The 17,310-nt window shown below is 36.4% G+C and overlaps 1 protein-coding gene across 1 annotated transcript in view; it reads right to left on the bottom strand.

Moving 5' to 3' along the window:
• The window catches only part of LOC134673324 (hypoxia-inducible factor 1-alpha-like), a 115,684-nt gene extending 98,716 nt beyond the window's left edge, over positions 1 to 16,968 (bottom strand). Inside the window, exons 1-2 of the mRNA XM_063531295.1 lie at positions 16,557 to 16,968; positions 2,235 to 2,422 (exon numbers count right to left, since the gene is read on the bottom strand). Coding sequence (XP_063387365.1) covers positions 2,235 to 2,422; positions 16,557 to 16,930 — 562 coding nt within the window. The 5' untranslated portion in view covers positions 16,931 to 16,968. The remainder of the gene's footprint in view (positions 1 to 2,234; positions 2,423 to 16,556) is intronic.
• Positions 16,969 to 17,310: the final 342 nt, after the last annotated feature.

Here is a 17,310-nt window from a genome sequence, read left to right on the forward strand (position 1 = left end):
TCATCATCATCATCTCAGCCATAAGACGTCCACTGCTGAACATAGGCCTCCCCCTTGGACCTCCATTCGTACCGGTTGGAAGCGACCCGCGTCCAGCGTCTTCCGGCGGCCTTAACAAGGTCGTCCGTCCATCTTGTGGGGAATAATTGCAATTCATGGAAAATCATTCATAACATAAACAGTACAAACCACGGTAAAATATTAATAATAGACAATCCAGAAAATACGTTGATGAATAAGTACCTAATTAGAACTAGGTCCACCACATATTTTAAGAATTTGCGCGGTGATTTTCTAAGGCATAAGATACAATTGTAAGTTTTAGTTACTCAAGTACGGACAAAGTTATTTGTTAGAATGAGATAATTATATTCATCTCTGATTCTGTAATATAGCTGTGTCCCTAATTAAGCAAAACTTACAAGTGTATCTTGTATCTTGTATCAGGCCTAATAGAAGGTAGCAAATTTTACAGCGTAGAACATTATTCTTGGACAGTTCATTGCTAAATTGCCTTATACTTTGAGACGTTTAAGGTGTATGGCATTTCAAATCAAAATGGAGAAGCTTTAGTATCAGCCTTTTATAATGTCAATCGAGCTTCAAGCCATGTATTTAGAAACATAACGTCGGAAACGACTATTAGCCATCTATTCACATGTGATATTACTGTTTGATCCTACGAGTTCAGACACCGACGTCATTGTGGTTAGACGCGCGATGAGGCGCGTGCCAGCGTTACAAATAAGACGGAAATTTGCGGTCCCGTGCGAATTCAGTACCAACATTCAAAGGGTCTCCGATCGAAGGCTATAGAGCTGCGACATACATGTTTTTAATGAGATATCTCTTAGATTTTCATACCATATACGGTGTTTTTATTAAAATCCGTTAACTTCTTGTACCTACATTTAACTACTCACATTTAAGAAAACTAAATGCCACGATTAATTTCCGAAAATTAGTTTTTTACCTATTTATTATTAATAATTTATTATATGTAACCCAACTATTGAAAACTATGACATATAATGTCCTTTAGAACAATTTTATTAGAACACTGATAGTCCGAAAGTTTAATAACAGCAAATAATGTACGAGTACTAAGCAATAATCAAGTAAAGGCCATAGGTATCTGATAAAATTAAATACTTAATGGATTATCTTCAAAATCGAGTAAATTAACCGGTTCTCTTTGAGAAATCAACTTCATTAAGCTTAGGAATGCACCATTGATATTAACGGAGTTCAAGAAAAACACGGTGTATTACATTACCTCGTAACTAGAAAATACCCTACCACACCAAACTGTACATCGGTCGATCTTATTACAAAAGGAATAAGGGTCACCTATGTACAGTTAACAGTGTGGTGTGGGCTATATTACCTTACAGTCAAGAAATTTGATTTCTGTGAGGTTTGAACGAAGTGGCACAACAGAAATCAAATTACTTGATCGTTCTCTGACGGATGATTATTTATTTGATAGATATGGTATAAATATTAAACATAATAACATAACTCTTGAACACAGCAGTAGTTTATCATCAACCTCACAGCTGACCTTCCATTACATATAAGTGACTATTATTATTTAAAATTGCTTACAGAATTATGTAATAAAATATTAACATTATTAAATAACCTAATCAGATAACATGACATGTAACAATTTTAAATTATACCACGTGTATAATTCGCTTTTTTAGCATTAGAAAGAACTCCACAGAAGCAAGCGTGCAGTTTTTATCAGGTTCTTTAATTGTTAATAATTATTGAATTATCTAATGTAGCATGGTCAATACATATAATTTACTTCAAATTATTACCGTTAAAGTGCCGGATTTAGAACCACAAGCTTACTTCTGCGAAGTTCCTTCCGATGCTAAAAAAAACGAACTATCGTCCTTTCAAATTCAGGTATATAATGGAACTTACGAAGTGAAACGTCGTCGCGAGCCCGAGGTAGGATATAGCGCGACGCATCACGGTTGCCTTGTCGAGCTGTTCCACCTCCTCCTTCTTGGCCTGCAGCTGTTCCATTACTTTAGAAACCTATTAACGACTTAGAGTATGTTAAAACTTACGCAGTGAAACCACGTCGCGGGCCCTGAGGTAGGATATAGCGAGACGCATCACGGAGGCCTTGTCGAGCTGTTCCACCTCCACCTTGGCGGGCAGCTGTTCCATTACTTTAGAAACCTATTAACGACTTAGAGTATGTTAAAACTTACGCAGTGAAACCACGTCGCGGGCCCTGAGGTAGGATATAGCGAGACGCATCACGGAGGCCTTGTCGAGCTGTTCCACCTCCTCCTTCTTGGCGGGCAGCTGTTCCATTAGCTCCGAGAAGATCTGCATCTCCTTCGTGCGGCGACATCTTGCCGCGACGCGGGATTTCTCCTTGCGTTTCTCATTGTTCCTGGAAAAAAAATGGCGATTGGTTAATTTCCTCACTAACTTATACCTGCACGGAAACTACATATTATAATTTTGGAGGACTTTTAGCTAAACACTATAGCGACCCGCCCCGGCTTCGCACGGGTTACACAAAACCTTCACAAATTATACCTAAACCTTCCTCAAGAATCACTCTATTGATAGGTTAAAATCGCATGAAAACACACAAACAGACGCGGCGGGGGACTTTGTTTTATAAGGTGTAGTGATATATAATAAATAAATCATCATCACACAGTTCTATATTAAGTACACAAAATCTTCACACTTTATATGAGATAACTTTCTGACTTATGATTTAATAGTTATTTTAAAAATACATTTGAGCGTTAAACATGGCAATCAAATTCTAGCACAAGACTCAGTTCCAAACATTTATTCTTTATGATATAAAATCATGATCATTCATTACTAAATGATAATAAGGCTGTTGAATTTAATCTTGTAAGTGCTGTAATTTTAGAATAACTACGCCATACTTAATGTAAGCTTTATGTAAGTTTAAACAAGCAGCCAAGAAAGTATAAATTACAAAGGTTGACTAAATTGGGCGAGATTCAGATTGTCACATGACTTCAAAAACGAGGTCAACAACCAATAAGTTCTTTGTTATGAACGTTAAATTTTCTCTAAAAATACACGAATGTCCTTAGCCGATTTCGTTTCTCTTCAAGCTTTATAGGTACTCTCACCAAACATGTTCAACAAACATTTAATAAATGTACTAACCCTTCCTGGGTATAGCTTTATTACTGTATCGTTTAAGCAGTTATGCCTGTACGGCATGATATAATGGGTCACTATTAATGGCAGATTGATAGAAAGGTAACTACAGCACTATAGTCTACATCATACTTCGACTCCTATACTCGCAATTCTCAGGAGAAAGACAGAAAGTCTTACGGAGATCGACCTATTACAAACAAATAGCAGTTACTCGTACTAGGTTTATCGCTAAAGCTTAGTGCTACAGTTATAAATGTAAGTGTTTACAACCAACCTTTTCGATATAGACTGAAGTTTAGTTTCTCTCTCCAAAAACATAGTTGCACCGGGTAAACACATTTTTACAACAATTTTATTGTTTGTTCTTCAATATCTTCAAGTGTAATTAAATTGACACGGGACACTTTTACTCCGAATCAGTAACAAGACTGATGGAATTAGTAATTACAAACTATATACCATTAATATGTCATTAAGTGCAAGCGCAGAGCTATTTATCGCCAGCTCCAAATCGTACGAATCATTTAGTACTTAAATAAATTCCTATAGTCAACTATCGGGTTTGAACAACGATGTCTACCACTGGCGCCCATTTTTGTTTTACAAGATAAAGTATTGACACAATAAATGTTGTTGACAGATTTCAAACGTCCCTGATAATAAATCAAGTGGCGTTTATTTCAAGTACAATATACTTAGTAGTATTTGCCGACAGATAGAAAAGTTAAGCGGTAAAATCGTGTTAAAGTCCTAAGGCAAACAAATAGGCTTAAGCCAAAAGTAAAGACAAGGCTATAAAAGTTTTGTGGTGTACCTGTACCGCAACAATGATAACAAAAATACTGATGAAACATAATTCAAATGGGCCATCGCATTAAATGTATTGACGCACGACGAGCCTGACGTGACCGTCATATCAAATTAATTTGATGTCAAGACAAGGAAGGACAGTGCGAACGAAGTAACATTTACGTACGACGATAATATATTAACATTACTTTCATTTAAAGGAAATGAGAAATAAAACTGTAAAAAAAACGATGTGCTAGTTCTAACATAAATAGATGACTAAGATGACATGCACTTAAGGTTGCAACTTTAGGAATGAACGGCGCGGCCCTTCAAATGTTAAACATCAACTAATTAGTAGTAACTACTGTAACTAGTCATTGACGTATTTCTAAGGACTGGCCTCAGCGGCAATAAGAATAGAGCATGAATGGGGCCAGTACAGCGCTGTGCCACCGCTACAACGCGATTGGTTGATGAGTTCGCATCACGCGCGCGTTAGACTGTACGATTGGCTCGAATTCATGAGTGACACCGCTGAACTAGTACCATTTTTAGTGCCCGTAAGGCGCGTCTTTAGATATACATCAATGTACTAGTAATACAGGTTGGTTTGATATGAAGTCGAGCCTCGTAAGGTCTTGTATTTCGCTGACCCAGGCTAAGACAAGTTTACGCAATGAGTTAATTGAATTTTAAATTAGTCATTAGAGAAAAAGCAAGTCAATTGAAATAGAAGTATACCTATAACAGTGCTAGAAATCCACCGCTAACTCACTAAGTGAATAAACAAACTAATGTTTTGAAACCTAAGTAAACAGAAATTTTACAAAGGCGCAATGACAAAGAATACCAATTAACGAGGCTTTAATTAATTTTTAATGTCATTGGCACTATTTTAAGTTGATGTCTTCTCTGGCCTTAAAAGACGAAGTAGGAACGTTGTTCATAAGTGTAGTTATAAGAGGTCTTTAAAGTTATTTGAACCACAACGATCGTACACTTCGCAACATCGTGATCAATACATTTAGTCTAGCCGAAGTGAACTTCATCCGGATAGAAAAAAGTAAATAACTACATAGGTATACCTTTGTATCTACATGCGAAAAGCCAAAGTGCTTAGAAGGCTAACAACAATAATATTTTTTTCGGTAAAATAGGTCAGAAAAATATCAATTCCGCCTTTAAAATGTTAACTTCGCAAACGCAAGTCAAATTAATTCAATTCATTAAAAACATTTTTTTTTTGTGGAAATCGTAAACTGACTATAAAAATATGTTATTTCCTTCATTTTGTTTGGCGAACTAAAGTAGTTAAGTATGACTGACATTAAATTACGATATAGTTAAGATTAGGTGAGACAATAAATTCACAATGAAAGGTTCTGATTGGTTGTTGAGATAGATTGACGTCAACACAATGTTTAAGGACTTTAGTTTTTTACGTTTAAAAGTACTTGTAGAAGACGTGTTATAAAAAATATAAATAGATACGTAACAAACAAAATTTAATCCAGTAGGTAGTAGAGATCGCGTTAAAAAAACAAAAGAATTTCATGAAAAAAATCACAGAACATTGCAAGTCCCCCAGTTATAAATACTAATATCGGTCACCTAGCTCTTGAGCTAGGCTAGTAATTAGAGCACTACAACAATAGAACTTTTGTAGACCAACATGTCAAAAGTAGAACGCAAACTAATAAACACAGATCGTGTCTAAAAGAAAAACGAGTTTCGGCGCTAGTAGCGATAAGGACGGACATAGCGGTGCAAACGAAACGCATTGAGGAAAAATCGACCGCCGTGTAAAATCCGAATGGGGGAGGAATATCGATAACTGCAATTAGTTCCGACGCTTCCAGTAAGTGTTGCCATGAATAAAGATTTTTCTGCATTTATAAAATTTTTGATAACTGATATTTCTTTTACCTATATGTAAGAGCAGAGATGTGACTTATTTGAAATACTTGTATTTAAAATGCAAATACAAAATGCAAAATACCTATTTTGTATATTGTATTTAAATACCTTTTGAAGAAAACTATTTTGTATTTTATTTGAAATAGTTTTTGGGACCTATTTTCTATTTTCAAAATACAAAATACTTTATAGTAGGTAGGTAATGTAGGTAGGAGTTACAATCTCTTCTGATGTTACAATCCTGGCAACTCTCTCATTCTTTTATAAACATGGAACTGTTGAATCTGTTTAGTAACGTCGCACATGACTACAAGCGTAGCGAGGGGTTAAAAAAGTGGAATCTTGAGTGTTGGGAGGGTTTCAAGGCACGAGAGGAGAACAAACTTTTCTGCCCTGGTGAAACACAAACGAGACGTTTTTATCACACTAACGAGAGGCATTATACTAGCTGTGAAACATTACAAATTAATGCTTTAAAAGTTGGCCGATAAAAACCATCATCCATAACTAGATCCTACCGGTTAATATGAGCAAACAACTAGAAATTTGCACTTTAGATAGAGGATTGATTTCAAAGAATAAAGATAGTCTTTTCAACTCGGAAATTCCGAATAATACTTTTTAATTCAGACTAGGTATTCACTACTCAGAGTACCTTATATCGAAAAGTATTTGTATTTTAAAAAAGTATTTTGAAAATACCTATTTCGTATTTTGTATTTAAATACAAATTCAAAAACTATTTTGTATTTTGCATTTGAAATAGTATTATCCAGAAAGTATTTGTATTTTGTATTTAAATACTTTTTATAAAGTATTTTTCGCATCTCTGTGTAAGAGTTGACATGTAAATGCCAAATTGTCACTATATTTTCATTTCATAATAATATCTTTCACTCTATCAGCGTGCCAGTTGGTCAAATTGTAAATAGAAATAATATCATAACTATAGATGGTCAAGCAAATCTTGTCAGTAGAAAAAGGCGCGAAATACAAATTTTCTATGAGACGACATCCCTTCGCGCCTACATTTTTCAAATTTGCCTCCTTTTTCTACTGACAAGATTTGCTTGACCAACTATATAATACTTGTCTTACACATATTATTGCTTATCTCATATAGGTGCCGGACTGCCGGATATAGTTATAATTACATATATTTATGATCAATACCGATAGTAAGAAAATTAAAACGTTTTTACACAATAATTTTCGCAAATTGCGCATTTTTTCTAGTCAAGTATAAGGCAACACGATTTTCAATTTTAAAAGACTGATATAACCAGTCCGTCTGCTTGTGAATTTTTATAATTACGGAAAGAACCGGATACATTTCGCCCGTTATGTTTTTTTTGTAAAGACCAAAAAAGAAGGAAAACAAAAATGGAAATGAATTACTTGTAAATTAATTAGGATTACTTGGTATTTCATCTTTTTTTCACAATTCTTAATATGATAACAGGTTATTTGGATATGATCATCAAGGATCGCTATGTTATATATACAAGTGTATGTCTGAGTAGATCTTTCTAGGTACTAAAAAGTAGTAAAAATTACCAAAGTTCACCGATATAAACTATTTGTAGGTACCTAAATATTCAGCGAATATTCAATATTTAAATAATTTAGTTAAATCAAGTTAAAACTAACTTAATAAATCGATATAGTGAGATGATACGTATATGAGGGAACTCACTCAGGGTGCTACATTCGAACCCAACAAATTCATCTTCTGTGAGTTTAAATGAATGTAGCCTGAGCAAATTAGAAAAATCTGCGGAAATAATTCGTGTAGTTTTGTAAATTGGTACAGGTATACCTTGTGGTGTCCAGATAAACATACTAAAAGTCCTCGAGGGTAGGGGGTGTGCTGGGGGTGTAGAGGGGGGTTGAAGGTACTTTTTTCATATTTTTGCTCATATCTCGAATATCTGTACGAATAGCATTATAATTACTTAAGACAAAAGTTTTAACATAAAATTTACTACAAATTTGGTTATGTTTATTTTTACTCTGCGATCAATACTTTGGGGGCTACAGGCTGTTAAAGTTAAATAAGTACCTAATAAAAAATAGACGGTTTAAGAAAACGTCGTTTTTTTGGAATTGTTCATCACAAATAAAAAAATTAGCTTAGAGTAAGCAAGCTAAGCAACCTGCTGATAAAATATAAAAAAATAGGCCATATGCATGTCGGGCCATGCTCAGTGTAGGGTTCCGTAGTTACCCGTCTGTCAAAATAGACTATTTGCCATAACGCAAAAACAGCTGTACCGATTAGGTTCGCTATATTTTTCCTTGAAAGTATTTACTAAGTTATGTTTTCACGATTTTTTTCATATTTTTTGGACCCATGGTTCAAAAGTTAGGGGAACTAAGGGGTAAATCACAACTTTTTTTCTTTCAGATCGATTATTTCCGAAACTATTAAGTTGATCAAAAAATGGTTCTTGAAGACCCTTATTCGTTTTAAATGACCTATCCAACGACACCCCACACTATAGGGTGGAAGCGAAAAAAAAATTCATCCCCACTTTAATGTAGGGCAACCACCATAAAAAAAAATTAATTTTAAAATACGACGTTTTTTTAAACCGTCTATTTTTTATCTCTTATTTAACTTTAACAGCCTGTAGCTCCTAAAGTATTGATCGCAGAGTAAAAATAAACATAACAAAATTTGTAGTAAATTTTATGTTAAAACTTTTGTTCGAAGTAATTATAATGCAATTCGTACACATTTTCGAAATATGAGCAAAAATATGAAAAAAGGTACCTTCAACCCCCCTCTACACCCCCAGCACACCCCCTACCCTCGAGGACTTTTAGTATGTTTATCTAGACACCACAAGGTATGCCTGTACCAATTTTCAAAACTACACGAATTATTTCCGCAGCTTGCCCAAATTCGGCTTAATTTGACGTGGCTAATGGTTTATGAAGTCTCATGCGTATGTTAATTTATGATATTAGATAACATTGGTCAAGTCGACGAACGTAATCGAATACCGGTTGCTAAGGGAAATGCAACGCTTATCTTTGTTGCTAATTTCAATTGCTTATCATTATCAAATCAAGTGCCGGCGAGTCGTACGCTAATGCGCTCCGTACAAACAACCATCGGCAACGGCATGCGTGCCCGTAACGTATGTGCCACATCACATATTATTATATACATTACTGCAGTCAGCTTATGCACGCGGTCATAACTTTGATGTAGCTGACATCCGTACGCAACTGGTGTGTAGTTGTAGGTCACGCAAATTGAATATGACAACATAGCACAAAACCAAGAAATACCAAATATTTAGCGTAATCGAAGCGATAGGTAGATGTAGATATGAAAACGATTCAACGTGGAAGTCGCACGTTCAGCCGTCAAAACCACCGACTGCAGAAATTTACATTATTTTTATGAAAAGTATGGCTTGTATTGTATCGGATTCAAGTTAATAAATGCAACGGTACTTATTTATTTATTTCAGTTGTACCTATTCCTGTAAATCTACCAATAAATAAGGACATAACCTAATAAGGAAGGAATGTATCGTTTTAGGTAGGAATTGTGTTGAATTTTGGAGGAAATCCGCTAAACGGTAGGTCTTTTAACTGACATTTATAATAACAGGTATATGTACTTACTATATAGTAGTATATCTTCAGAAAATAATACATAAGGCGTATCCGTAATCCGTATCAGGCATATAAAAGGAGTCGGCAGTTATAGAAGTCGCATCAGCAATTTATTTTCCATTTATGTATGTTTCCACTCTTCCTCAGCGTGTCATTAAGAGTCACGGTCATCAAGTTCTAATGCACTATCGTGTTTTTGCAAAAACATTGACGTTCCAGACTTAAATCTCGACTAGAATCAACCCTTAGGATTACCTACTAACAAGCTCTTACGTAAGAAACTTTGACTACGGAGAAGTAATGTTTTCAAGATGAAACCCTTGTGGGTATCAAGATCCCTCTTTTTTCTGAGAAAAGTGGTGGTCTGGTGGTGTCAGACGAATTGTCAAAGTAATTACAAGATCTAACGTTTTGTTTGAATATTTTGTATTTGACACAAAACTTTTCTATCCATCTAAATAATGATTCTAATGCAAACTGCTATAAAGAGTCCTGTAATTTGTATTCTCACGCTAAATCTTAGACCTTCAATCAGGTGAGTCTTATTTACATATTAAGTTTTAGGTGACTTAATAATCGTTTTTCGGCGGAATATATCATTGTTTTAGGTAAAGGCCCTGGCCTTAGTTAGGGTCAATTATTTTAAAGATAAACAAAACACTAGGCCAATGTTGTAATAATGACCGCGTCATTTTGCTATCAAACCGGCAACTACAAGTAGCGGGTAAGTGGCAAGCAATTGGCGATGATTGCAAAAATAATAGCGTGCCCCGACATCCAAGCCAATTGAGATCACGTGACGTCGGCAAATTTATATGTTCCGTTCGTCTGGGGTGTTATTTTCTTATAAAGACAAACGCTCAACGAAACCAGCTTCGGCTAGGCAGAGTTCTTATGGATCTGTTGGACAAACCTACATCGGTACGTATGAGCTTTTGAATCGTCTACGCTAAATGAGCAACGGGAATAAATAAACTGAAGCATCGTCCGTCTGCAGTAAATTTATCTGAGAAGAGATTCATTGAAAATTGGGTGACGTGAATTGCGTGCACGATTCGAGGTTGACAAGCGGGGACGAAATCGTTCAAAGATTTGATGAACAAGAGGTTGCACAGGAACTATCCGACGCACGGGCACAGCCGAGGCCATTTCTCGATAAGTAAGACTTCACATTTATTGATGAAAACTATATTACAAATTTTGCATTCAAAGAATTTGCAAATAAAACAACCACCAATAACCATCACTCATCAGATTTTTAAAAGGAAACAAAATACCTAAAACAAAGTGAGGTACAAATAAATTGAGAAACACAATGATTAATCTCACAAACGTCTAGATAGTATGTACAAAATCCTAATGCATATCTGGCTGCATGACCGGTGGCTGGTGAGATAAGATATATTAATTTATACAAACACAGACGACAGACGTACGTTTACGGACGTATTGATAATATAATAAAAGAGAGATCAAATTCTGCTTCGTTGCACTAGCAAGCAATTATTGGCCGACACAAAATGCCGTCCCGACAGAGCTAGACATAAGGCACCATTTTCATTGCCCTCGAGTGTCTAGTGGCATATTTCTCTGCTAGGTCCTCCCTGCAGTTACAAGTTCATTGACGTTTTACATCAAAATGTGCAAAGCATAATAGTTTGGTCGCAATGTGCAGTATCGCAACAAAGACATTTTGATACAAGCGTGTAACATATTATTGCGGCCTTCGAAGAGTAACATATTGTTGCCGGTGACTGTATATACGGCAATGGAAAACCAGGACATGAAAAACCATAGTAAGTGAAACAAATAAGATTTTCCTTATATCCATCATTAATAGGACCAATTAAAACATGATTGTGTTCATTTCGACGCCAATCAGAAACGTGACTAAGTTCAAGTAAACGTAGCTCGTGTTAACATTAACTGCCATTAGATGAGACAGATAAATCTATACAAGTCAACGACACATATCAGTAGTTATACCGGGGGACATATGTTACTCATACTCGTGTACACAGGAGCTATATCTAGTCTAGTAGTTTTCTCTGCCTATGGCTTTGCATATAAAGCTTTCCATTGTATCTAAATTAAATAGATCTTGGGAGAGTTTGTGTCCTGTTATTATTCTACCTATTTGGTATATTTGGTTTGTCCGTGTGTAGTGAGGGGTGTTTCAGCGAGTTTATAGTTGAGTTTCAACTGTTTTGGTCCCCAAGATCCTTAACAAGAAAGCGTAAAAGGAGATCCATTTAAACTGGTTTGTATTCTGAATGCTGCAATGCTTACCATATGATGGGAGGAACGGACGCATTGTTATCCATGCATTTAGTAGTCATGAAATTGATGGTTTCGTTTTCAACTTGTTTATGCGATTACAAATAGGCCGCTTTGGATGGCCGCCAGCTTGTCTCGTGTTTTCGTCAGCTGACCAAAACTACGTGTAGGATCATATAAAACCCGGCTATTATTTCTTGTACTTGATATGCTTATAATTGTTATCAAGTATGTTATGCTCCTTTGTTTACCATCCTTGCATATTATTTAAAGGGAATATATCCTTGGCTGAGATAAGTTTAGATGAGTTCATTCCTCTTGAGTCAATCTGAGAATTTGCGATATTTGGAACGTATCCAAAATTTATTTTAAGTACATAATCCATTAATGATATTTATATGTATGTGCACTATCAAATTGACATAATTATCAATGACATAAACAAAGATCACACGAAAATAGTAACATTGCTTGTTTAGTACGGCTACCATCAGTTTGGCATTGACATAAACGCTATCGTGAACGTAATTTACTTTCTATATATCTCTTTCGCACTAATATGTGAGTACGAGCGAGATGCATAGAAAGTAAATTATGTTCACGATAGCGTTTATGTCAATGCCAAACTGATGGTAGCCGTATAGCACGCTTTTTGCTCGCAAATTGTTTTCTCGGGATTGTACCTAAGCATTAAGCAATGTTTTATTTACTGTTACGTATTACGTATCAGTCCCGTTTATCTCACACACGCTACACGCTATCTCATATCCTCTTTTCGCTTGACCCTCTATCTGTTATTTATTTATTCTTATTCGGGTAAATTACCAATTCATTTTACCGGTCACATTTATGATCAATGGCCTCTTCAAATACCTTCACCGTGTCAAATCGTCGTGCTTTACATTTACTCAATCCCTTATATTCTAGAGGTCAAGTCAGCCACACTACTATATGTTTCATTTTATTCAAGTTCTCATTACAATACCTATCAGCTTTCTTCTTGCCACATGTGTAGTTAACAACACATTTGACTGCAGGTATCCGAGAGCCTCAATGTCAGTAGTCGAAAAAGAAATCGAGAACAAAAGCAAGTCAGTCTCACTCTTGGCACAGAAACAGACGAATCGTGTGTTCCAGAGCGGCTACCGCGAAAACCGAAATTCGTAAATTGCGGGGATCTTTCTCTTTTACTCCAAAGAAGGCGTAATTAGTGACAGAGAAAAATCCCCGCAATTTGGGAACTTCGATTTTCGTGGTTATAGCCCTGAATACCTGCGAAATTTCCTTCGGCCATTTATTCGAAACATTCTATAAAATATTTACTTAATTGTATCGTGCGTCGTTAATCGTGTTTCTAACGTACCTAATACCGGTTTGTCTACCGTATCCTTAGTCCAAATACAAAGTTCAACTGTATTCTGTACACGACGGTATCCAGCGATAACCTTAATTCTAAAATGACCTGCTCATTAACGACAACATACGTTCGCGATATGCTATCGAGTGTACTGTATGTACACATAACATGTTTGGAACTTGGCTCGTTTATTATGAAACTCGTTTATAAAAATTGCAATACTTATCGAGTATTGACCTATCGTATAGAGTTGCGTATTTTCCTGTTAATTAATTTGATCGTAACTTTTATCAATTGGTCCTTCGAGCTAGATTTCCCGCCATCTATTTACATTTTACATCACACAAAGCTTCACACGGATATAAAATATTGTATGCCGGAATGTGGATGCACGCAGTAGACATGGTTTAACGTGGATCCGCGTTCAAACCTTCAAGAAATAAAGAGCGTACTCTACTCCCATCTTAAATCCCATCTGATAAAATGCATACCGTCAGGCCATTCCTCACAAGCAGATGAAAGAACTGTAAAACAATCTAAATAAAACTGAAATAATATTAAGTATCACGCACATGACATATTAAGCGCATCACTCTCGTGCAGTAACCAGCAGAAGTTGCTAAGCGGATAAGGTGTTAAAAATTACCTTGACAAGCTCTTATTCTCTTAACAATAAAGGCGCGTCAGGATATCTTTTTTTTATTATTATTATGAATGGGCTTACTCATGGCCACAGACTAGCCGAGGCGTAGACGTGGCCTACGATGGAGCGAGCTCGCCCAGAAGGTGCCTGTTCACTCTTGATTTGAAGGTTGCCGGGTTATAAGAACACGGAAATATAGACGCCGGCAGGGAATTTCATTCCTTGGCAGTGCGCATAAGGAAAGTAGAAGCAAAGCGCTTCGTGCGAATTGGTGGAATATCTACCATGTAAGGATGGAAACCGGCCGTGCGTCTAAAAGTCCGATGGTAGAATGGGGACGGTGGAATAAGCTCGTGTAGCTCTTGGGCACACTCCCCGAAGTGCAGCCTGTAGAATACCGACAGGCTGGCGACTTTCCGCCGATGGGCCAAAGACTGAAGCTTAGCCGTTAGCTTCTTGTCGCCAATCATCCTCCTGGCTCTGCGCTCCACTGAGTCCAAAGCGGCGGCGGCGGCGTTAATTTTGAACACCTGGCACGTTTACCAACTTCTGCTGCTGGCTGTACAACTTGAGAATGCGTTCTATTTATCATAATGAGTTATTAATTGACACGCTAACGCGTTATTAATACCTATCCGTTAAGACATTTTAGTTAGGTACTGGCTGTTAATCTGTGTGTGCCCTGAATTGCTGAATTGTGCGGACTATTTGAGAATTTTGGATTCAAGGAGTGGACATAATGTTGAGTCGCTATTGTTTCCCAAAAAAATTTAAGTCATAATGTATTGATTGTCCGCATTGTCGTTAGTCATAATTAGTTTGGTTCAGAAACGCGTAACTTTTCAGGATTGCCATAAAACAAACCTAACCTAACTTATCTATGGGATAACCATACGAAAATCGTGAAAAGTTATTCAATGTTTGTCAAACATTATACAGATTTGGCGCTGAAAAAGTATAGCATTTGTTGCTATGACATTAAGGGGCTCCCCGCGGTTTTCATCGATTTTTTACATGTTTCTAGCCGTTACGAGTACTTCTAGATTTGCACTACAGATAGAGTTATAAGACAAACGGCTATCGGTTCTTCAATCTTTTATCTCCATTCTTGTAAACCGGATTAAAAAAAAATACTAATTATTTTTTATGGTGTTTTTAAACATTGTCTAAATAACACTTTTTTCGTTACTCGATTGCTGTGAAGATTCTTACATATACGATAATTAACATGTATTTGGGTGCGTCTTTGACGTCCCAAAAAACTGGTCAGAGATTTGAATTTTAAACGAATTAACACAAAAGCTATATCCGGAAAACCTGTTTTTAGGCCTATAATTGTTCAACTTTGATGCCAAATATCTCGAAGACAATGAACTTTGAAGTAAATATGGGATACTATAAATTGCTTAAAGCCGTTGCTGTTAATATGATAAGCTACAAAAAACATTAGAAAACTAAGGGATTCAGATCGAAGGTCATTGGCGCCAGGTAGCCCCTTAAACATTTGCCTCTTGCTTTGTCACTCTAGCACCACCAGGGGACACGTGCAGGGTTGTGATATAGCCTAGACGCATTCTAAAAGATACATGTATTTAGAATTTATACTTTGATTAACTTAGAAGTATACTGGACGAAGCAATTAGGGTCTCTTAGAACCCTACACGAAACTCTAAGCATTTCTACGGTCCATAGAGGAGCTAAGGTGATCAGAGTAGTGCTACCATAGGGTAGCCTTAGACCTACGCAAGATAGCAAAAAAAAAACATGAGACAATGCTCAGAAAAACAAACACACAAAATTTTCTGTGTGTGAAGTTTATACATAGGTACTGGATCGCCTCATGAACTACCAAGTGTATTACGATGCGAATAGGTACGAGGTAATTTCTGCATACTCTGTTTAAATTTAAATTGGGGTTCCCAGCAGTGTCTTCATACCAAGAAAACCTATTAAAAGAATCAACCAGATTCTTTTTCAGTTGCACATATGTAGTTAATTAAGTTTATCTTATTTAGTTACCTATATTTTGAATTATAAAACAAGTTTAGTCCTTTTGAGACAGCGTCACGTAACAAGATAGCCATATTCATCTATAATTCTTTAATTATTAATTATGGTAATAACATAGTTAAACAAATAATCGTATTACGCATCGCCTGTTACGTCAATGACAGGCAATTCATTGCGAATGATATGAAATCAATAATCCTAATGAATGTCGCTACACAAAGCAATGGTAATAGACGTGTGAGATGGTATTGCAACATTTCCAAATCGAAGGAAAAATTCAGTAATAGAATTGTATAGTTATCATATAAACCCTATTACAATTTGGGACATATCATCGTTATCATAACATTAAATAACACGCGACGAAGAAACGCGATAGAAGACGCGTGGTGCATTATTCGAAATAGACGACATTGGCCTCTGGTGAATGCATAAAAATATCAACAGTCACTGATCAACATAACCAAATCACAATTTAGAAATAAGAAAGAAAGAGAGAAAGAAAATACATTTATTTATGTCAACCAAACTAGTTAAATCTACAACTATCAATAGTGGTTACTAAGAAGCCACAAATCACAATTTAGAAAGAAGAAAGAAAGAAAGAAAATACTTTTATTTACGTCAATCAAACCAGTTAAATCTGCAACTATCAATAGTGATATTAGTGATTATTAAGAAGCCGCTGACTGATGAAAATGGAGAAGACAAAGATAATGTAATGCATGGTAAAGCACTCACATAAAATCTTCCAAATCAACAACGTTGGTGTACTGGCAAGGCTGGCCATTCACGTTGTAGCACATACTCCCGTAATCCCACTGTTGCGCTTGGTTACACGGCAAGTTAGGCATAGCAGGCTGGTATTGAGGAACCGGCCGAGGATATACCACTTGAGGAGGAAAATATTGCGCTTTGGGGGCGTAATAGTTTCCAGGGTAGCACTCCGCTGGAGGGATTTCACGGTAAACACTGGCACTAAGAGACACATTGTTCACTGGCTGTCTAGACCACTGGCCTGTCATTGGACACTGCAGATTCCATCCAATGTCCTCCATGCGGCCCACGACTGGGCATTGGACAGGGACGTTGTTCCCGTAACCGTTTATTACCATTTTGAAGCCTGTTTCGCTTCAGGACACCATCAAGAAGTCCATCTACGGACGTAATCCGCGAGCTACTGATAGTGGAAGATGCGCTTATCTCAAACCAACTTAACTAACATGGTAGCAGCAAAAAGTCGATATAAAACTTAATAGATAACGAGACATTATCAATTTCGACCCTGGCAAGACTTGCGGGCGCTGTTATCAGGCAACATTTATCAAGATATGTTATTTCAAAAGGGATTTGCTGTTCGAGACATTTAATTAAACGCCAGTCTTGACGCAAATACGAAGATAACGCTTCAGTGTTATTTGGACTTGATGGAATCCAACAGACGCAAACCGAGCAGCTACTCTGAATTTCAACGCAGCAAATAATATCTACAATT

The sequence above is a fragment of the Cydia fagiglandana genome, chromosome 18, assembly GCF_963556715.1.
Source record: "Cydia fagiglandana chromosome 18, ilCydFagi1.1, whole genome shotgun sequence".
Lineage (NCBI taxonomy): Eukaryota > Metazoa > Arthropoda > Insecta > Lepidoptera > Tortricidae > Cydia > Cydia fagiglandana.